The 22,110-nt window shown below is 35.1% G+C and overlaps 2 protein-coding genes across 2 annotated transcripts in view; both read right to left on the reverse strand.

The window, feature by feature from the left end:
- fdft1 (farnesyl-diphosphate farnesyltransferase 1) overlaps positions 1-998 on the reverse strand; it is a 13,619-nt gene extending 12,621 nt beyond the window's left edge. The window contains exon 1 of the mRNA XM_067384522.1: positions 776-998. Within this exon, the coding sequence (XP_067240623.1) occupies positions 776-874 (99 nt within the window). The 5' untranslated portion in view covers positions 875-998. The remainder of the gene's footprint in view (positions 1-775) is intronic.
- A 1,071-nt stretch (positions 999-2,069) lies between these two features.
- gata4 (GATA binding protein 4) lies at positions 2,070-13,380 on the reverse strand. Its single transcript, XM_067384523.1, has 6 exons — positions 12,757-13,380; positions 6,744-6,910; positions 5,370-5,495; positions 5,092-5,170; positions 4,858-4,979; positions 2,070-3,240 (listed from the first exon to the last, which is right to left on the reverse strand). The coding sequence occupies exons 1-6, from the start codon at positions 13,283-13,285 to the stop codon at positions 3,124-3,126; spliced, it is 1,140 nt and encodes a 379-aa protein (XP_067240624.1). The 5' UTR covers positions 13,286-13,380; the 3' UTR covers positions 2,070-3,123.
- Positions 13,381-22,110: the final 8,730 nt, after the last annotated feature.

The following is a 22,110-nucleotide window of genomic DNA, read 5'->3' on the forward strand; positions in this document are numbered from 1 at the left end:
TGACTGTCTATCTGTCTGTCTGACTGTCTGTCTATCTGTCTGACTGTCTATCTGTCTGACTGTCTGTCTTTCTGACTGTCTGTCTATTTGTCTGTCTATCTGTCTGACTGTCTATCTGTCTATTTGTCTGTATATCTGTCTGACTGTCTATCTGTCTGACTGTCTGTCTATCTGTCTGACTGACTGTCTATCTGTCTGACTGTCTGTCTTTCTGACTGTCTGTCTATTTGTCTGTCTATCTGTCTGACTGTCTATCTGTCTGACTGTCTGTCTATTTGTCTGTCTATCTGTCTGACTGTCTATCTGTCTATCTGTCTGACTGTCTGTCTATCTATCTATCTATCTATCTATCTATCTATCTATCTATCTATCTATCTATCTATCTATCTATCTATCTATCTATCTATCTATCTATCTATCTATCTGTAATGAGTGTCTGTAACAGTGTGGATGTGGATTAGCAGATCCTCCAGTCCTCAAAGCTCATTATATAAGACGAAGCCTAGTTTCTCCTTTCTGTTAAAACTAACCTTCCCCTCAAATCCAGGATTAAACCAAATCCATGTGATGCTGACACTGTGTTTATGCCATAAATAATGTGGAATAATTTAGATGTAATTTTGTTTCATGCAACTATATTTAATCTCTATTTAATCTTCTTAAAATAACATGCATAATGACACATGAATGCAAAACCTGTATTGTGCATATGGACATACATGCAGAACAGATGTAGATGAATATTAGAGATAAACGCTCAAATTCTTTTACTTACATAATCCAGTTTAGGCATAACAGAACGACATCCTCCTATTTTGTATTTAAAGAGGTTGATTATTTCTTCCGGGTGTCCTAAAGACTTGAGAATGTCCATTTTCCCACCTGTGTCTGAGTGGACGCTTTTCTTAGCAGGTGAACTGAAATTCACGCGCTACTATTTCCATTGAAACTCTACAGAGATCAGGACAGCATCACCTCCACTGCGCAGCGACAATCCCTCTCTCACACGATCGACTGACTCCTCTGGTTGGCTGAAGCGTCATGGGTTTAGAGCGCACTGGCCAATGAGCGGCGAGAGCGACTGGCGTGATGCCCCGCCCAGTATCCAGTAAGATGGACTCAAGAGCTGTGATTGGTCAGGCAAGTGATGACGTTAGGGGAATTACGAATACCGGGAAATAGAATCACCTCAGCTGCAAATACGAGGTATTAAAATAATTAAATATATCGTCTGTAAGATTAATATGTTTTAATATAATACAACCCAATTTATTATTGTGTTTAGCCTATATATTTTCCTGACTGCATGTGTTCTTATGTTAAAGTGATCGCTATTTATAATAATAATTATTTTACATATGCTTTAACAGATATATTTCTGGAACGGTATTGTTTTTCTCTTATGTTTATTCGTCATTGACAAATAAAAAATGACTAGGTCAGTTATTACTTTTTAATTGTTAAATTAATGTTTAACTTTATTACTACGTGCACATCTTTTTACGTATTTAACCCTTATAGGGTCTTTTTTAATATCGGTCTCTTTAAAATGTCTTTGTCCAAATGACATGAAACTTTGTACAGTTGTTAACACTTTCTAGATCTACAAATAAATAAAAAAATTGGAGTAATATCTTGTTTTTATGTTAGTGTAGGAAAAAAAAGTCACACTCAGGGTCTTTGGGGTGTCCAGGCAAGAAAATGTAATTTTGTAACAAAATAAATTTTTTTAAATGTAATTTTACTCTGTTTATTATTTGTTTTTACTTCTTTTTTGTGCAGTTTGTGGAGGATTTATCTTATCTTTTACATTTATATAAATTAAAAAAAAAATTTGTTGAGTAGGTTTTTATACAAAAACCTATTAAAAAAAAATACTTTTTAATTTATTTATATAAATTTAAAAGATATGATAAATCCTCCACAAACTGCACAAATGTGGAGTAAAAACATTAATTAACAGACTAAAATTACATTAAAAAAAATATATTTTTTACAAAATTACATTTTGTTGCCTGGAGACCCCAAAGACGCACAATGGTTAAAGACGTTGTTCTCGCTCTCTGTGAATAAAAACAGTTGAATTTAGAATTACAAGCATTTAATCTAATTTTCACATATGTTGTGTTTTCAAAACAACATTTAAACATGGAGTGAGTCATTTTGCATACAGTTATATACATGTAATACTATAGAATGCTACTACAAGAAAAGAATTACATATGTGAAACGCTAACACTGTTTAATCTATACTAAGAGATCAGATGCACAAGTTTGAATTGACTTTACAAGCAGTTTCCAGTTGGAAAGGAAAACTGTAACCTGGTTTTCGCTACAGAAATAAATACAGAAGTTATTTAAAATCACATGAAATTAAAGGAGCTCAGCTGCGATCATTTAAAAGGAAGTCAAATTTGCGGTGAGGGTTATTTTTTCACTGTTTAAGGAAGTGGCTTTCAGGACAGAAAGTTGATGCAACAGGTTTCAGTTTGATTCGTTAATCTTAACAACAACAACAACAACAACAACAGAAAACAGTCAAAATTATATCTTTGGAATATATATATATATATATATATATATATATATATATATATATGCTCATAGACATGATTAATAATATTCATGGCAATGAAAATAAACACTTCCCTGCAGATATGGTGTGAAGGAGAAAGATTTGTCCATTAAGATACAGCGGGAGTGCTTTGAGCTTCATTTAAATATTGTTAAGTTCTGCGCAACAAACAGAACTGCAAAAATAACTACATTTTTACATTTTCAGGAGAATATTGTTGTGTTTGCATGTGCAAAGCTTGACGCCACTGTGGGCCATCTATGAACACCATTCACATGGTTTAAAGTACATGCTACAGTCCATCTGACCCATGGTCCATCAGGCCGAGATCCTGAACATCATGTTCTTCTGATCCGCTGGGACTCGAGGGTCTTTGGTTCAGGGTTTTCTGCTACAGCTGATCTGTTGATCTGAATCCAGCACGGCGCTTGGGGTCCCTCTGTACGGTATCCCATCAGGCATCTTCTTTAATCGCTGAAGCTCATTGGTTCGTCTGGTCTCGGATGAAGTTCTGCAGAGTGACGCTTTCAGGAGGAGCATCTCGGATCTTACGCCAGAATCAGGCTGTTCCAGACGTCGCTTTTGGAGCTGGAAGATCCACTCGGAGAAAGTTTGAGAGCAGAATTTGCGCTTGGGGTTCCCATATAAGTCGGAAAGGCAGAGACCTGGATGGACAGAGGAAAGATGTTGTGTTACGGTCTCTTATTCAAACCAGTACGTTTGGAATCAAATAATTTAATAAATGAAAAAATGTAAATGAGAAGCTGATGAATAACATGGACATTTAGTTTTCTACATTAAGTTTTTAGATGAGGAAATATATGTATATATTATTACATATTTGTATTATTATTTATATGATTATATATTACTGAAATTAATGAGCTCTGCATGTAATTAAAATTAATATTTAAAATATTTATCGATGTTAAATATATATATATATATATATATATATATATATATATATATATATATATATATATATATATATATAAATAGGAACTCATAAACTGTATAATAAAGAAAATACTGAATATATGGATATATAAATATACTTATTATATTTAATATTAAAATTCATATTTATAATATTTATCAATGCAAACACACACACACACACACACATATTATATATATATATATATATATATATATATATATATATATATATATATATATATACATATATAATATTTATATATTTATAATTTTAATATTAAAATCTATCTATATATATATATATATATATATATATATATATATATATATATATATATATATATATATATATATATGTATTTTATATATACATATATATGTAAATATAGATATGTTATGATATGTTATAGATATATATAGCTCATAATGTACATGTAATTAAAATTAATATTTATTAATATTAATATTTTAATATTTATTAAACAATATATTATTTATACTAATATATATATACATATACATACATATATATATATATATATATATATATATATATATATATATAATGTAATAAATTAATAGGAACTGTAATAATAATAGCAATAATTATAAAATAGAGAAAACACTGCCTAAATATATGGATTTATATTAAATATTTATTATATTTAATATTAAAATCAATATCCATAATATTTAAAATCACTTTATGTATATATATATATATATATATATATATATATATATATATATATATATATATACACAATGCATATAATTATATAACATCATATGTATTATATATACATATATGTAAATATAGATATGTTATGAGCTGTTTTATATATATATATATATAGCTCATAATCTACATGTAATTAAAATTAATATTTAAATTAATATTTAATATTTAAAACAAATATATATATTTACACACACACACATATATATAAATATATGTGTAAAAATATGAATTTCATGTACTCTCTTAATTAAAATGAACTCAAACTCTATAATAATAGTGTGTGTGTGTGTGTGTGTGTGTGTGTGTGTGTGTGTGTGTGTGTGTGTGTGCTTTTGTTTATATTACATTTATGTTACATTGTGATGTAATATAAATGAGTTCACCAGCCACCGGTCCCCACAATGTAAATTTATTAATAAAAATACTAAATGATGTATTTGTGAGAAAATAAAGGTGTGCACAGTTTCCTGTGATGGTTAGGTTTAGGGTTAGGGGGATAGAAAGTACGGTTTGTACAGTATGAAATGCATTGCGGCCTATGGAAAGTCCCCACAATTCACAAAAACAAACGTGTGTGTGTGTGTGTGTGTTCTCTGACCGGTGTGTGTATGTTATGGTGTGTGTAGAGCGACGCTGTGTCCGGCTCCGTCTTTATGGCTCGCGGTTCATCTGTGGGACTGGAGTTCACGGCAGCGGACGCCGTCTGACCCTCAGAGGCTCCTGTCAATCACAGACAGGTCAAAGGTCAGAATCACTGGATTTTCAACAAAACATGCTTCTTCATGTAAAGCTCTCAAGATACTGAATGACTGTCTTGAGTGTCGGCGCTCACCAGGTTTGGACTTGATGCTTTTGGGTTTGCGTTTGCGGGTCTGAATTCCCTCTTTCTTCATGGCGAGAGGACGAGGAACCTGAAGAGAAGAGCAGAAGTGTGAAACGCTGCACAGAATCTGATGTTTTGTTCATTCTTTGTCTCCATCTGCTGGTTACACACATTACTACAGCCTCTCTCTCTTTCAGTTCATGTGTTCAGGTGCATGATTTTGGCACAAGAAGATGTACATTTGTATTGCCAAAGGATTAAATAAAATAATAATAGCCGTGTCTCACCCCGTGGAGTTTCATGTAGAGTCCGCAGGCGTTGCAGACCGGCTCTCCCTCTGCATTACGTCTCCAGAGGGTAGTTGTGGTCGTCTGACAGTTAGTGCAGGACAAACCAACCCGCCTGGACGCAGACTGACAGAGAGACAGACCAGTGAGAGACAGATCATGATGGTCTTCTTATCTGAATCATATCTTCATAATAAAAATAAAAACATCCCTATAATGAAAAATTTTAAATAAATATTGCAATAATAAAACAATGCAAAATAAAAAACAATTAAAACAAGTTAAATAATTAAAACAAAATATTGCAATAATAAAAAAGTGAAAAAAACACTACAAAAAGTAATGCAAAAAAGTGCTGCAAACACTGAAATAAAAAATTAAAACTTTCGTGCTGAAAACAGCACTAAAATATCGCAATAATAAAAAAATTGTGAAAAATGGGGAAAAAACACTACAAAAAAGTAATGCAAAATAAAAAATAAATGTGCTTCAAACACTGAAATAATAAAAAATAGTGCAAAATAAAAACAAATAAACATTGCAATAATAGAAAAAATAGTATAAAAAACCCTGCAAAAAAGTAATGCAAAATAAAAAATAAACTTGCTGCAAACACTGAAATATAAAATGAAAACAGCATATAAACACTCCAATAAAAATTGTACAAAATAAAAAACTGCAAAAGTAATGCAAAAATAAACTGCAATAATAAAAAATAATGCTAAATAAAAAATAAACACTATAATAATAAAACAACGCAAAAATAAAAAAACAACACTGAAATAAAAAATGAAAACATGCAATAAAAATAGTACAAAATAAAAAACACTGCAATAATAAAAAGTCATGCAAGAAATATAAACTTTCTGCAATTAAAATAATAGAAATCATGCAAAATAAAAAGTCCTGCAAACACTGAAATAATACAATTCAAACATGCTGAAAACATCATGAAATCATTGTAATAATAAAAAAATGTGCAAAAGCACTGCAAAAACAAAGAAACAAACCTGCAGCAATTACAAATAAAATTAAATATTAAAGCAAAATACAAAATGAACTGAAACTTTGAAATAATACAAAATGAAAACATGCAACATGCAATAAAAATAGTGCAAAAAAACAACACTGCAATAATAAAAAGTCATGATTTTTTTTTAAAGTTCAGTTATAATAAGTTTGTTTCAGTTGTTTCGTCTGTCAGTTTGGGGTAAAGTTCTCACATGCTTCATGATGTCATTTTACACTGTTTATTAATTATAACAGGTCGACAACATGATAAACTTGTGTTTAATGAACTGTATGTTTATTGGGCAATACTTAGATTTTACGAGAAATTTTTATTTATGAGAAATATCAGTTGTTAAAACTCACCAGTCGTCTCTGTGGTTTAATGAGCGGCCGGTTGATCCCGTTCATCTTGTGGTAGAGTCCGCAGGCGTTACACAGGTAATGACCCGTCCCGTCCCGCCGCCACAGAGGAGTGGACATCGCCCCGCAGTTCACACACTCTCGACCCTCCGCGAACTCATCGAACAGCTCTGAGGACAGACAGACAAAACTGATCAAAACACCTGCAAACGAAGAGGTCACATGACCTTTGAAACACTGATCTGAATGGCACATCTGAGACTAAAAACTGACCTTTACTGCTGTTTGCAACTTCAACTCAGTTCAGTTTATAAGTTTTTTTTGGCATTGAAGAATTATTATTATTATTATTATTATTTTTTTTTTTTTGCCAAAGCATTTGCAACATGCTGCAAACACACACACACACACACACACACACACACACACACACACACACACACACACACACACACACACACACACACACACACACACACACACACACACACAAAAAACCCTACAATATAAAATAGTAAACAGTGCAATAATACAAAATTATGAAAACACAACCCTGCAATAATATAAGAAAAATAATGTAAACAGCAATAACAAATATTAATGCAAAATAACATAAAAACTTAAATAATAATATTAATATATAATAGCTATAAAATATTAAATTATTAAAATATGATAATATATAAATAATATAAAAATAATGCAAAATAAACACTGCAATAGTAAAAAAAACTATAGAGAATAATTCTAAATAAAAAAACAAACATGCTGCAAAAACTGAAAAGACAGCAATAATAAAAGTAGTGCAAAATAAAAATAAACAATAATATACAAGTGAAAAAATATAATTTATCATGACAATAATGAGTAATTTTAAATTATGAAAGGACTTATAGAAATAATGCAAAATAAAAATAAACACTGCAGTAATAAAAAAGGTGAGAAAATATATTTAATCATGGCAATAATAAATAATCATTTTAAATAAAAACAGTGAAAAGACTTGTAAAAAATAAAAATAAACACTGCAATAATAAAAAAATGAAAACATAAGTAATGACTCAATAATAAAGAATAATTTCTAAATACTGCAAACACTGAAAAGGCTTACAACAATAATGTAAAATAAAAAATATAAACACTGCAATAATAAAAAAAGTATATAAAAATAGAATCTCTGCAATAATAAAGATTAATTCTAAATTAAAAGTAAACTTGCTGCAAATACTGAATAGCCTGCAATAATAAAAAATAGTGCAAAATAAAAATAAATACTGCAATAAAGAACAATAAAAATGAGCAAAAAGCACTGCAATAATAACAATTAATGCAAAAAAATAAATAAATAATCGTGCTAATATAATAATAATACATAACAAAAAACCCCGAATAATACAAAGTGCAAAATTAAAAAATAAACACTACAAAAACAAAATAAAACAAAAAAAAAATGCTCCAAAATAAAATAAAACTATAAATGTTTCACATCAAAGATTAATTTTTAAACGATATTTCTCATAACAAAAGCCTAGCTGCTTTCTGAATGAGTTTTCTGATCAGCAGGAGGCGCTGTTGCTCATGTGAGACAGAGGTGTCCACACACACACACACACACACACACACACACACACACAGAGCTAATCTTTATAAATGGAAACAGAGCTCATATATCAGACAGGAGGCCCCTGAGGGGCCCTTAACTACAACACTGAGCGATGGATCAATGTGGACAAATGAGAGACACAGAAAATCATTCATCTCTCTCAGTAAACCGATCTTGAGGCTTTCAAACACCTTTAACGAGCTGTTCGCTTTAGTGGAGCAGAAGTTACTGTCAGATTCACTCAGAGTCATAAACCATAAACCCGTTCTGATGCAAAACACTATTACAAACGAATACACCCTAAAAAAAACATGGGTTATTTCTTCTGTGCAAGTCCTGGGTTGAGCCGTTATTTTTCAGTGTTTGGGTAGTTTTTGTGTTACACAGATCCTGGGTCAGATGAAATAACCCAGGTGTTGAGTTAATCATCGTGGGGTTCTTCAGGAGAGAGCAGTGCAGTTCCGTCAAACTGATGCATGCCTTTGATAAAATACAAGTTTGTGTACGTTTTATTTTATCTAAAAAATCATTATTGTTCTGTATATTGTTGAATTTTATGCAAAGCAACATTCAGGGGCGCGATGTGAGTCACCTAAACGAGTGTCAAGCAAACGCCTGATGCCTTGAATACAATTTTATGATTTTATTCCAAAAGATACAGAACATAAATACTTATGATGTTAAAATATGTTCTCAGAACTGTACACTGATTATTTATGGACAGGTTTTGGAGTCAGTCACAGCTTTTTTCTGCTACGAGTGAAACTCAGGCGGCGGTCTGAAGTTATCAGTTCCCCCGCCGAACGTGAGTCATCTCCGGCACGAGATCCAGCGCCGTTACGGTGGAAACAGGACAACGGAGACTGGTCCATTACACTTGAATTACATCTAAATGTTTAATTTTTGCTTCTAATATTTGTTAAACGAGCTTAAATGTAGGCAATATGTATTAAAAACGATATAAAATATGCTATACTATAAAATATGATCGGAAATAAAGGAATTATCATGCAAACCAGAGGTTTTTTGGAGTATTTTAAAAAAGTTTAGAGGATTTAAGTTAATCCATAAACATTAATTCATGTATTAAGTGAAAAAATAAAAAAATCAGTCAGCATTTGTCGGCTACGAGTGAAACGCAGGCGGCGGTCTGAAGTTATCAGTTCCCCCGCTGAACGCGAGTCATCTCCGGCACGAGATCCAACTCCGTTACGGTGGAAACAGGACAACGGAGACTGGTCCATTACACTTTAATTACTTCTAATATTTGTTAAACGAGCTTAAATGTAGAAAATATGTATATGAAATAAGCAAAACTATAAAATATGATCGAAAATAAATGACCAATTAGTATGAATTTCTACAACGTCACGCACAATTTTTCTACACTGAGCTTTGCTGTAGCTCAGTGGTTAGAGCGTGGCACTAGCAATGCCAAGGTCATGGGTTCGATCCCAGGGATTGCACATACTCAGATACAAATGTACAGTATAATGCAATGTAAGTCGCTTTGGATAAAAGCGTCTGCCAAATGCATAAATGTAAATGTAAACCCCAGTGATGGGTTGGTTTAGGGGCGGAGTTAAGGGTTGGTCGTTCGTACGAATTCATACGAATTTAGCAAATTGTAAAATGATTTAGCAAACCCTGATTTATAGGAGTGAGGTCGCATGAATGAGCCACATTGTAAAATAAGTAGGAATTGCCATGAGATCATGTTGGAATTATTAAACCAGAGGTTTTGTGGAGTATTTAAATATTTTTTAAAGGATTTAAGTTAATCTGTAAACATTCATTAATGTATGAAGTAAAAAAAGCTCGTATTATAGTAAAAATGAAATAATTACCCAATAAATAAATACTCAATTTGTTGGGTAAAACGAACCCATCAGGTGCTCCTATATTTACCCAGCTCTTGGGTTGAAAACAAACCAAACTGGGATGTTTTTAAACCAGCGTTTTTTGAGATATTAAAAGACTTAGAAGAGACACACTGTGGCCTTTATTCAAGGCTGTAACCTTGAGATTCAAACCCACACGAACAAAAGACTGTCAAACACAAATCATTCACTCAACTGGCAAATAACGAGTTGTTTCGGACAATCACTTCAGAGGTCAAACACTCATTTATCATGCACAGTTTTGAGAAATGGTCCTTTATGGGAATTTTACACGTTCTTGGTTCGTTAATGCAGAACTTTTAACATCCATAAAATCTTTTCAAAAACTACAAAATGTTCTTTGTGGAAGCAGTTCTGCTTTCAGAAGCTTTAGTTTTAAGAGAGTAAATATGCAGCAAAATGCTTTTTATCTCTGACAAATATATAATCACAATAATACCTGCAAAAGCCGGTCAATATCATCAATAAATATGCTTTTGCGTCTCATATTTTTTTCCAGCAGCATGTCCGTATTAAAGTCCATCTCTGGGTTCATTTACGACAGACTATTAATAGCACGTGTTCATGTTCAAAGGTCACATTTATTCATATCAGCTATTAAGTTTAATGAAAAATCAGCTATTTTATTTCTCAAGCAAACATCATTTATCTCGCACACAGAATTGTGATTATGTCTCACTCTGAACGCCACAATATAACAATAAAATGAAAGAAATGATCAGTAATCAAATCTTGATCAATGAGTTTGTAGTAATTAATATAAATGAAATCGCGCGTGGCACAGCTGACCAAATCATTTAGACATTACAACATGATCTATTCAAATATGTGTGCAATAACTGCAGATTTGTTTTCACTTTCACTCTGTTTTTTCAAGTTTAATTAATTTCGATAGACTTGAAGAATGAATTAGAATATTCTTAATAACGATTCATCCTTTAAAGGTATTATGTAGAAAAAAATACCTTTATTCTTTTTTATTTTAAAATAATTCGTTTTTTAGTTTTTTTTTAATTCCGGTAATATACTATTTTTTTTTTTTTTTTTTTTTGCGGCGCGCGCACTTCATTTATCAGAATAAATAAAAGTTATTAAGAGTGTTTGATGATAATAATATAATTTTTATAAAACTAATTAATCGTAGTTACTCTTACCAATAAAATAATTTAAATGACACTCTCAAGTAATTGTTATCATATAAAATAAATGCCATATGAAACAATATTATACAACTATAAAATAAACAGTGGTAATATATATTGATTAATAATTTAGGGATTTTTTTTATTTGTATTTTTTTACAGTCAAACTCAAACAATATTTAACTATTTCACGTATTAAAAATAAAACTTGTTTTACATGTGCATTATAATAATCATATTATGTCTTCAGTAAAACGTAAAGGATCTTCTGAGACATTCATTTTTATTTTCTCAGTATATCGTGTCTCATATAAAAGCACTTTCACATCAACCTAAAATAAGCCTAGAAAATCACATTTTTGTCGTAATTGTTCACATAAAAGAATATATTTGAAAACAGACTTATTTGTCGAATTTAAAGTTTGTTTTGAAAACCCGACATATTATTAAGAAGACATGGCAAGAAACAAGCAAAATTATATTTACACAGGTATTAAACATTTGTCATTTATTATAATTATTAATTTATCTATCTATCTATAAATCGTGTGTTGCACGTGTAAGTTCTCATAATTAAAACATCTCGTGTCTCTCTGATAAACGTTCATCTGTGACTAACTTCATTATAAAGTAGCCTATATGAAAAATTAATATGGATTTTATAAAATTAAGACGATACAGAAAGTTTTTTCAAATCTATTGCAAACCTGTTTAAAATCATCATAATAAAAAGCCTATCCATTAATGCATTCAATATAACATCAAAATCAACTATTTTGTCCAAATCAAATCTGATTACATTAGATACACTAAAGTGACAGCTACACATGTTCACTTTGTATTAAAATTATATGTAGCCTACGTAAGTTTAATATCCTCGACATTTTATGCAATGCATATTCATTATGAGTAACTGTATATTACGATTAGTTGAAGAAATACTGAAACAAAACCCTACTTTTTCTCAGCTAACATGAGGCCCAAATGATCAACTGGTTTATTAAGGCCCAAACTGAATTCAAATTTCAGACAAAACAGACTTCATTAATCATTAATCATTACTTTAATTTTAATCATAACAATGAGTCAGTTTAAGCTTTGCTAAATTCTCATTTAAACATTGTGATGTTCTCATGACAAATAAAAATTGGTGTAGAAATTGCTACTAAATTTCACGGCCAACATATTGAATTAAACGTGATTCTTTTTAAGTAGAAAGTTTTTTTCTTGTACTGCATAACTTCGATTTTCTTTGCTGTGCACGTAAAAAAAAAAAAAAAAAAACTAACAAACATTTTCTGTTGAATTTTAAAATCTCAAATACTCTTTTTCATCTTAAAGTTTATGTGATATTTACACATAATTCTCACCTAAATTCGGGTGTCTCGCGGCACCGGCCGGTCCTCCGGTCTGGAGGCTGTGCAGCACGGAACTGTCGAAGTGCGACGCCGCCCATGAGCCTCCGATGTTCGGGCTGACATAGGCCGGGTACCCGCTGTGATAGGTGCCGCTCAGACCCCGGGACCCGTAGTGCTCCCGCCCGCCAGTGGAGATGTTCAGCGGGCTCGTGTAGGTCGCGGTCTCCCGGGCTGTCGCGACCCCGGAGCTTAACGGCGGGCTCGTGGAGAAAGTGAACCTGGACACCGGAGAATGATGGTGCCCGCCGGTGGAGTTGTAAGAGGCGACCGTGTCCGCGCCCGGCTGCGTCCATCCCGAGTGTCCGGACACGGGGCTGCTCTGCTGCGGCGTCTGGAGGTACGGCAGCGCCGGGATCATCGGGGTGACCCGGGTGGGTGTCACGTACACCGCTGAAGCGGCCGCAGACGCGGCGTTATGGAGGAAACCGGGCTCGTAAGACGCGGGTCCGTGGTTTGTGGTCATCGTTACACCTTGATACATGTCCACAGGTGATCGTCCGCCCCGATTATTCCACTCGTGCGTGTCGGGTGTGAGTACCGGAGCATCGGCGCTGACCTCTACGCTACCCTGCGCTGGCCGAGAGCATTTTCTGCTTCACCTCGCTTCACAGAAGACAGGATGGGATGATGAGGGTGGAAAGTCTCACTGAAGTCTCTCCCAGCACTCCTCCCCGTCTCTCTCCGCCTCCATTAAGCGCATCTCATTCCTCTTCAGTTCACTCACCTTGTAAAATATTCGGGCATATTCCGATAATGTCTGCGTCATGCATGTAAATAAACAACACTATATTTTATAGATTCGAATCTAAAAGCATTATGATTAATAAAATAACAGTTCATGTTGTGTAGGCCCATGTCAAAATATATCCGCGCATGTGCATAATAATTAATTCTGCGATTGCACTTTCAAAAATTAACATTTCATTTCCAAGTTCCAAAAAAGAATTCATTACTTTAAAAGTATCTGTTTCCTTAAAGAACCCCGAAACCAAAAACACGGAGGAACTAAATTAACTCACGCTGAACTTTACTGAAATGCAAAAACATTAAACCATCATATTCGTGAAAATCGGAGTCAAACCGGAGTCAATGTGGAGACAGAATTATCTTTCATAAAAAAGTTTGTATCTGTGTTTTATAATAGGCCTTTTGTATGTTTGCTAATGGCACTTGAGACTGACAATAAAGTTGAACTGAACTGAAAAGGCTATATCGTCTGATTTAAAGATTAATCTCGATGGAGACCCTCGATAAAAGATTTGATTAAATAACTTAAATATCGCGTGACAAATGAGTAGTTTAGCTGGAAAGTGTTTTAGATTTTTCCGAATTATTTGGCTGAGTAGCCTATAGACTACAAGAATATTGAAATACCTGTAGGCTAAGTAATTATTTTATCATAATATCATTTTCTAAGAAATGCATGAGCCCAAACCGATATTAAATTATAATACGCTAAACAATTTTGGGTTATTTTTTTCTATGCAAGTCCTGGGCTGAGCCTTTTTTTTGGGGTTATTTTTGGATGTTTGAGTAGTTTTTGTGTTATCCAGATCCTGGGTCAGACGTCATAACTCAGGTGTTGAGTTATTTATCGGCTTTTAGCGCCCCCTTCAGGAGAGAGCAGTGCAGCTCCGTCAAATTGGTGCATGTCTTCGGTAAAATACAGGTTTGTGTATGTTAAATAAATTAATTAATTAATTGTTGTTCTGTTTATCGTTTAATTTTATGCATAGCAACATACAGGGGCGCGATTGTGAGTCACCTAAACGAGTGTCGCGTCGGTTTTTTTGCGTGAAGGAAACGCCTGATGCTTGCATAAAATTTTATTATTTTATTCCAAAAGATACAGAATATAAATAGTTAGGATGTTAAAATATGTTCTCAGAATTACACTGATTATTTATGGACAGGTTATGGAGTCAGTCACAGCATTTTTCGGCTACGAGTGAAACGAAGGCGGCGGTCTGAAGTTATCAGTTCCCCCACCGAACGCGACTCATCTCCGGCACGAGATCCAGCGCTGTTCCGGTGGAAACAGGACAACAGAGACTGGTACACTTGAATTACTTCTAAATGTTTAATACTTCTAATATTTGTTAAATGAGCTTAAATGTAGGCAATATGCATTAAAAAACGATATAAAATATGCTATACTATAAAATATGATCGAAAATAAAGTAATTATCATGCAAACCAGAGGTTGTGTGGAGTTTTTTTTTTTTTTTTTTTTTTAAGTTTAGAGGATTTAATTTAATCCATAAACATTAATTCATGTATGAAGTAAAACAAACAAAAAACAATCACATAATTTTTCGGCTACGAGTGAAACTCAGGCGGCGGTCTGAAGTTCCCCCGCCGAACGCGAGTCATCTCCGGCGAGATCCAGCGCCGTTACGGTGGAAACAGGACAACAGAGACTGGTCCATTACATGTGAATTACTTCTATATGTTTAATTTTTACTTCTAATATTTGTTAAACGAACTTAAATGTAGGCAATATGTATTAAAAAAACATATAAAATATGCTATACTGTAAAATATAATCAAAATAGAGTAATTATCATGCAAACCAGTGGTTGTTTGGAATTTTTTTTTTTTTAAAGTTGAGGGGATTTAAGATAATCTGTAAACATTAATTCATGTATGAAGTTAAAAGAAGTAAAAATGAATCAAATTATGCTGGGTAAAATTAACCCATCCAGCCCTTGTTTTTCTTATAGGCCTACTTATTTATTTTATTATTATTATTAGCCTATTATTATTGTCAGAGACAATTTTATATTGCAATAATTTGCAAATAATATTTAAAATATTCGATCTCTCTATGTATTAATTTTGCATTTATTTTTTATAATATTTATCAGTTCAGGAAGAGTGACGGATATGATTGATGTCTCGCGCATCACTGACGTCACTCGCGTCCGCAGCTCGTGATTGTCGGAAGTCTCAAGAAGTCTCGCCGCTGTTGTTTTCAGTGACACATTTTTAACTGTCATATTCGCTGCTAGTTATACACACACTGGAGTGTGTCCATTTCCTGAGTTTTACAATTATGTGTCTCAATATGTGCCTTCCGCGTCAATATCCAGGACAAGTTTAATGTTGTGTTATTTCCTTTTTAAAAACTCGCATTTACACATAAAGCCCAACTTTGTTTTTTGGTCAGATTTCATCATCAGAGGTCAGATGTTTTTGGTGCACTGCAAAATCTCATTCTAAATTGACTTTTTTTTATAAAAACATCTAAGTGCAAAACAATTAAGACTGGGAAACTTAATTTATTTGAAGAATTTTCAGATATTTTTAGTGGAAAATGAGGTAAAGACACTGATTTGGATTTTTGCATTGTAGATAATGGTCTCTCTCTCTCTCTCTCTCTCTCTCTCTCTCTCTCTCTCTCTCTCTCTCTCTCTCTCTCTCTCTCTCTCTCACACACACACACACACACACAGTATCAGTATCAGTATCACAGAGGATATTTTTGATAGTGAGTCCAAACCAAACCCTACTGTGATCAGGGCAGGATACAGTTTAAGCTAAGCAGGTTCTGGAATACTTGGAAGATCAGCAGATCTCCTCCATATCACTTTCCGTTTCCTCACCGGCTCCGTCTCCATCCTCATGGCACTGGACTAATGCGGGCCAGCGGCTCTGTCAGACTCCATAGGATCCTAATCACATGTCTGATAAACGGGTCCCTGCCTGGTCTACGGGTGAAAATCCTCTGCTCCTCGACAATAAAATCATCATATTGAAAAGCTTTGAGATGCTTTCATGGTAAATGACATATTTGGATCTGTAATATGATGTTAATGTCTTCATGTACTGCTGATGAATGACATCAATAAAGCAGAACCCTTGAGAATTTGCATCATCTGCAGAAACGATACAATTTAAATCAATTTACCAAAGAAGATTATTGTGAAATGAAACAGAATTTGTTCAGAGGTGTATAATTTTATGTCTGTCAGACTCTGTAGTGCATTTACACATGAGGGTGGTTTGTGCATGTAACAAGCACAATGCTAGGGTGTTGTGGGTTGTTGCTAGGGTGTTGCTATGCAATAGTCATTTTTAATGTGTTGCTATACAGTTGTAGGGTGTTGTGTGAATCAAGGCATTACTAATATGTTGTGAAATGCTTTTAGTGTGCAGCAATGTGGTTGCCATAACATTCGGGTGGTTGCCAGGGTGTTGCTAAGGAGTTGCAAAGATTTTCTGATTTGTTTTTTATGTGTTGCTACACTATGCAGCTGTTAAAGTGTTCTGAATGGCTTTTAGTTTGCTGCTATGCTGTTGCACTAGTATTTAGATGGTTGACAGGGTGTTGCTATGCAGTTGCTAAGATGTTCAGAGTCATTTTTGCTGCTATGCAGTTTCTATGGTGTTGTGAAAGTCAAGGCGTTGCTGAAGTGTTCTAAATGGCTTTTTAGTGTGCTGCTGTATGGTTGTCATAGTATTGGGGTGGTTGCCAGGGTGTTGCAATGCAGCAGCTAAAATGTTCTGAGTCATTTTTAATGTGTTGCTAAGCAGTTTCTAGGGTGTTGTGGGAGTCAAGGCATTGCTATGCATTTGCTAAATTGTTCTGAGTGTTTTTATTATGTTGCCATAGTATTTGGGTGGTTGCCAGGGTGTTGCTATGCAGCAGCTAAAATGTTCTGAGTCATTTTTAACGTGTTGCTATGCAGTTGCTAAATGTCCAGAGTCATTTTTACTGTGTTGTTATGCAGTTTTTAGGGTATTGTGGGAGTGAAGGCATTACTATGCACTTGCCAATGTGTTCTGAATTACTTTTAGTTTGCTGCTATGCTGTTGTATTCAGGTGGTTGCCAGGGTGTTGCTATGCAGTTGCTAAGATGTTCAGAGTCATTTTTGCTGCTATGCAGTTTCTACAGAGTTGTGGGAGTCAAGGCATTGCTATGCATTTGCTAAAGTGTTCAGAATGGCTTTTAGCGTGCTGCTATGTGGTTGCCATAGTATTTGGGTGGTTGCCAGGGTGTTGCTATGCAGCAGCTAAAATGTTCTGAGTCATTTTTAATGTGTTGCTATGCAGTTTCTACAGAGTTGTGGGAGTCAAGGCATTGCTATGCATTTGCTAAAGTGTTCAGAATGACTTTTAGCGTGCTGCTATGTGGTTGCAATAGTATTTGGGTGGTTGCCAGGGTGTTGCTATGCAGTTGCTAAAATGTTCTGAGTCATTTTTAATGTGTTGCTATGCAGTTTCTACAGAGTTGTGGGAGTCAAGGCATTGCTATGCATTTGCTAAAGTGTTCAGAATGACTTTTAGCGTGCTGTTATGTGGTTGCCATAGTATTTGGGTGGTTGCCAGGGTGTTGCTATGCAGTTGCTAAAATGTTCTGAGTCATTTTTAATGTGTTGCTATGCAGTTTCTACAGAGTTGTGGGAGTCAAGGCATTGCTATGCATTTGCTAAAGTGTTCAGAATGACTTTTAGCGTGCTGTTATGTGGTTGCCATAGTATTTGGGTGGTTGCCAGGGTGTTGCTATGCAGTTGCTAAAATGTTCTGAGTCATTTTTAATGTGTTGCTATGCAGTTTCTACAGTATTGTGGGAGTCAAGTTATTGCTATGCATCTGTTAATGGTTTCAGAGTGTTTTTATACTGTTGCCAGTGTGTTCTGGGTGGTTTCTGACTAGTAGTAACAGCACATTCTCCTCAACAAGACAAAATATGAGGAATCATTCATGTATGGAGCACAAATGCTTCAGGATGACGCACTCACTCAACTTTAACACTTAGTGTTGGATGTTTGATCACGTCACTGTGAGCACTAGTACTAGTGATAATTGATTTAGAAAACACCATTAATAAAAAAAGTGTTTATGGTCATCGTCACCGAAGGATTTCTTGTCACATATGCTTTTTATTTCAATCTTTCTTTCTTTTTTTCCCCCCTAGAATGATGTCTGTAAGTGTGTGTGTGTGTTTGTGTGAGGTATGTGTGAATTATCTGAACGTTCAGCTCAGAAGCGCCTGTATAATTCGTTCGGGGCCAGACCACTGTCAGAGTGAGTATGAACGAGGTGTTTGGTGACGAAGACGAGAGCAGATAGAGGGAGAGACGAGGAGAAACGATAGAGAGTAGAGATGAGATTGTGTTGTTCAGAAGGCCAATGGGGAGGAGTATGTGTTTGTTGGAGAACTGAACGTGTTTCAAGAAGGAAAATCAAGATGGTGGAATGTGATGGCTTGAGGTGAGCTAATAAATATCACCATCATGTGCTGACCTAGAGTCCTGACTTTGACGCAAGTATGCAAATGCAGATGCAAACTGTGTGTTGCATTTATTTTTATGCATTAGGCAGACACTTTTATCAAGAGTTTTACATTTTATTAAGTTCATGCATGCTTTCCTTGCATTCTTATAGACCTGGGTTTCCTTTAATGCAATAAATATGTAGTCTGTTTAACTTGACCTAACTTTGAGGATTTTATGAAAATGTATGCATACACTTATCTAAAGCGACTTGCATTGCATTCAAGCTAAGTTCATGCATGCATTCATCTTAACCGGGGTGCTATAAATATGTCAATGTATTTAACTTCAAGTATTTTGCAGTGTATTTCCATTTTGACACATTTTACAATGCAACTGCACATGATATCGAGCCTTTATAATCACATACTTAAGTATGTTTGGCCCAAAGGCATCACTGATGCACTGCTGACATGAAGGCAACAATATGATGCATTATCATGTGTTGATTTACCCCGCTCTCTGATGGATGCATGTCCTCGTGTGGCTCTGTGAAGACTCTTGGGCTCAGGAGGGGGTCGGCGGCCCCACATGGCCTCTCTTCCTCTGGGTCAGAGCGCAGCCAGACCCCCTGTCTCCAGGAAGAGCATTTCAAAAGAGCATCCATCGGAGGATCAGACGGAAAACACTGACAGAACGAGACCTGGACACAGAGGACAAAACCTGAGAAATGAGGAAGCAGCTCAAAACGAGTGACACACAAACACGCGCTCACAAACAGACTGAAAAATGTGTTTGAATGATGATAACCCAAAGGAACCTGTAAGGTTGCTCTTTCATTCCCACTTACGTGGTTCATTAAAGCTGCTTCTCCTAAAATACCTGAGGAGATAAATGTGAGTTTAGAGTTGAATGTGACAGCAGCTCAGATCATTTGCTGTCTAGGAGAAGATGAAAGAGATTTTTCCTTTCCTCTGGGAGTGTGTGTGAATCTAAACATAAGGATTCTTTTTCTGAGCATTCTTTTTTTTGCAAAACAATGCTAGGGTGCTATGGATGGTTGCCAGGGTGTTGCTGATATGTTCGTATTGGCATCTACTGTGATGCTATGCAGTTGCTAGGTAGGTTCTAGGGCATTGCTATATCGTTGCCGGGGTGTTGCTATGCAGGTACTAATGTGATCTGAATGTTTTTTAATGTGCTGCTTTGCAGTTGCCAGGGTGGTGCTATGTTGTTGCTGATGTGTTCTGAATGGCATAACGTGTTGCTATGTGGTTGCTATGGTGTTCTGTGTAGTTTAAAAAATGTTGCTATATGGTTGATAGATAGGGTGTTGCTATGTGGTTGCTATGAAGCAGATATGTTTGTCTGCTGCTGAGTTGCTATGCAGATGCTATGGTGTTCAACGTAGGTTCTAGGGCATTGTTATATGGTTACCAAGGTGTTGCTATGCTATTACTATGCTATGTTGCTACATTTTCAGGCAAAAAGTAATATTAAGTGTAAGTCTTAAAGATCTGAGATAAATCCCACCTTGTGCTGAAGATCTCTTCAGATGCAGCAGACATGATACACCAGCTATAGGCGGTTGCCAGGGTGTTGCTATGTGGTCGCTAAGGTGTTCTGAGAAGTTTTTAGTGTGCTGCTATGCAATTGCAAGGGTGTTCTGGGGAGTTGCCAGGGTGTTGCTATGTGATAGCTGATGTGTTCCAACTGGTATTTACTGTGTTGCTATGCAGTTGCTATGGTGTTCTCGGTAGGTTCTAGGGCATTGCTATATGGTTACTAGGGTGTTGCTATGCAGGTACTTTTTCAGGCAAAAAGTAATCTTAAGTGTAAGTCTTACAGATCTCAAAGAAATCCCAATTCGTGCTGAAGATCTCTTCAGATGCAGCAGACATGTTTGGTTGCCAGCAATAGGTGGTTGCCAGGGTGTTGCCATGTGGTTGCTAAGGTGTTCTGAGAGGTTTTTAGTGTGCTGCTATGCAGTTGCCAGGTTGTTGCTATGTGATAACTGATGTGTTCCAACTGGCATTTACTGTGTTGCTATGCAGTTGCTATGGTGTTCTCGGTAGGTTCTAGGGCATTGATATATGGTTACCAGGGTGTTGCTACGCAGGCACTTTTTCAGGCAAAAAGTAATCTAAAGTGTAAGTCTTAAAGATCTCAAATAAATCCCATCTCGTGCTGAAGATCTCTTCAGATGCAGCAAACATGTTTTACTGCCAGCTATGGGCGGTTGCCAGGGTGTTGCTATGTGATTGCTGATGTGTTCCGATTGGCATATACCATGTTGCTATGGTGTTTTAGGAACACCCTAGGGCATTGCTATATGGTTACTAGGGTGTTGCTATGCAGGTACTTTTTTAGGCAAAAAGTAATCTTAAGTATGCCTTAAAGATCTCAAATAAATCCCACCTTGCGCTGAAGATGCAGCAGACATGTTTGACCTTTGTTTGTTTGTCAGCATCTTGCGCTGATATGTGTGTATGTGATGAAATTAAAAGCAATCAATGCTCAATGCTGTCTGACCATCTCGTATGACCATACGTTCTCTGCTCTTATCTGGACAGCGTGTTATCTCTCTGACCCAATCGTCTCAGAATCAAGCCGACAGAGGCCCGCGTGAGTGTCTATAGACAGAGCCGCTCGAGTGTGAGTGTGTTTGATCACTGCTATCACATGTGTGTGTGTTTGCAGAGCTGCTCTGATCACCTCATCACATCTACAAGTGTGACAGGATTGGAGAGGATTATCTGATTACAATCACATGGGATCTCTTAAATATCTCAAGTGTTTCTCCTACACAGAAATGAGATTTTTGCATTCTCAGTATGAACTCAATTATTTCTTATCAACATCTAAACAAGTCTTTTTTTTTAATTTATCTAGAGGAATTATGGGCAAACAACCAAAGCATAACTCTATTATGTCCCCTGAGCTATGAAAGAGCAATAAATCCTGTGTATGTGTGTTGTCAGAAGAGTTACGATGTGTGTAATAGGTTTAAGGGATGGTGTGTAGAGGCTCCGGTGTGTTTGTGTTGTTTTAGAGTGTTTGTAGATCTTAGTTTTTAATCACAAGAAC

This window comes from Chanodichthys erythropterus, chromosome 4 (genome assembly GCF_024489055.1).
Source record: "Chanodichthys erythropterus isolate Z2021 chromosome 4, ASM2448905v1, whole genome shotgun sequence".
In the NCBI taxonomy this organism is placed as follows: domain Eukaryota; kingdom Metazoa; phylum Chordata; class Actinopteri; order Cypriniformes; family Xenocyprididae; genus Chanodichthys; species Chanodichthys erythropterus.

What these genes read in the sequence shown, in the direction of transcription:
- gata4 (XM_067384523.1), bottom strand. Translation starts at nt 13,285, where the DNA reads ATGTATCAAGGTGTAACGATGACCACAAACCACGGACCCGCGTCTTAC. An exon ending in AAGCATCAAGTCCAAACCTG is followed by an intron (nt 4,980 to 5,091) that starts GTGAGCGCCGAC and finishes TGTGATTGACAG; the next exon opens with GAGCCTCTGAGGGTCAGACG. An exon ending in ACCATAACATACACACACCG is followed by an intron (nt 3,241 to 4,857) that starts GTCAGAGAACAC and finishes CTGTCCATCCAG; the next exon opens with GTCTCTGCCTTTCCGACTTA.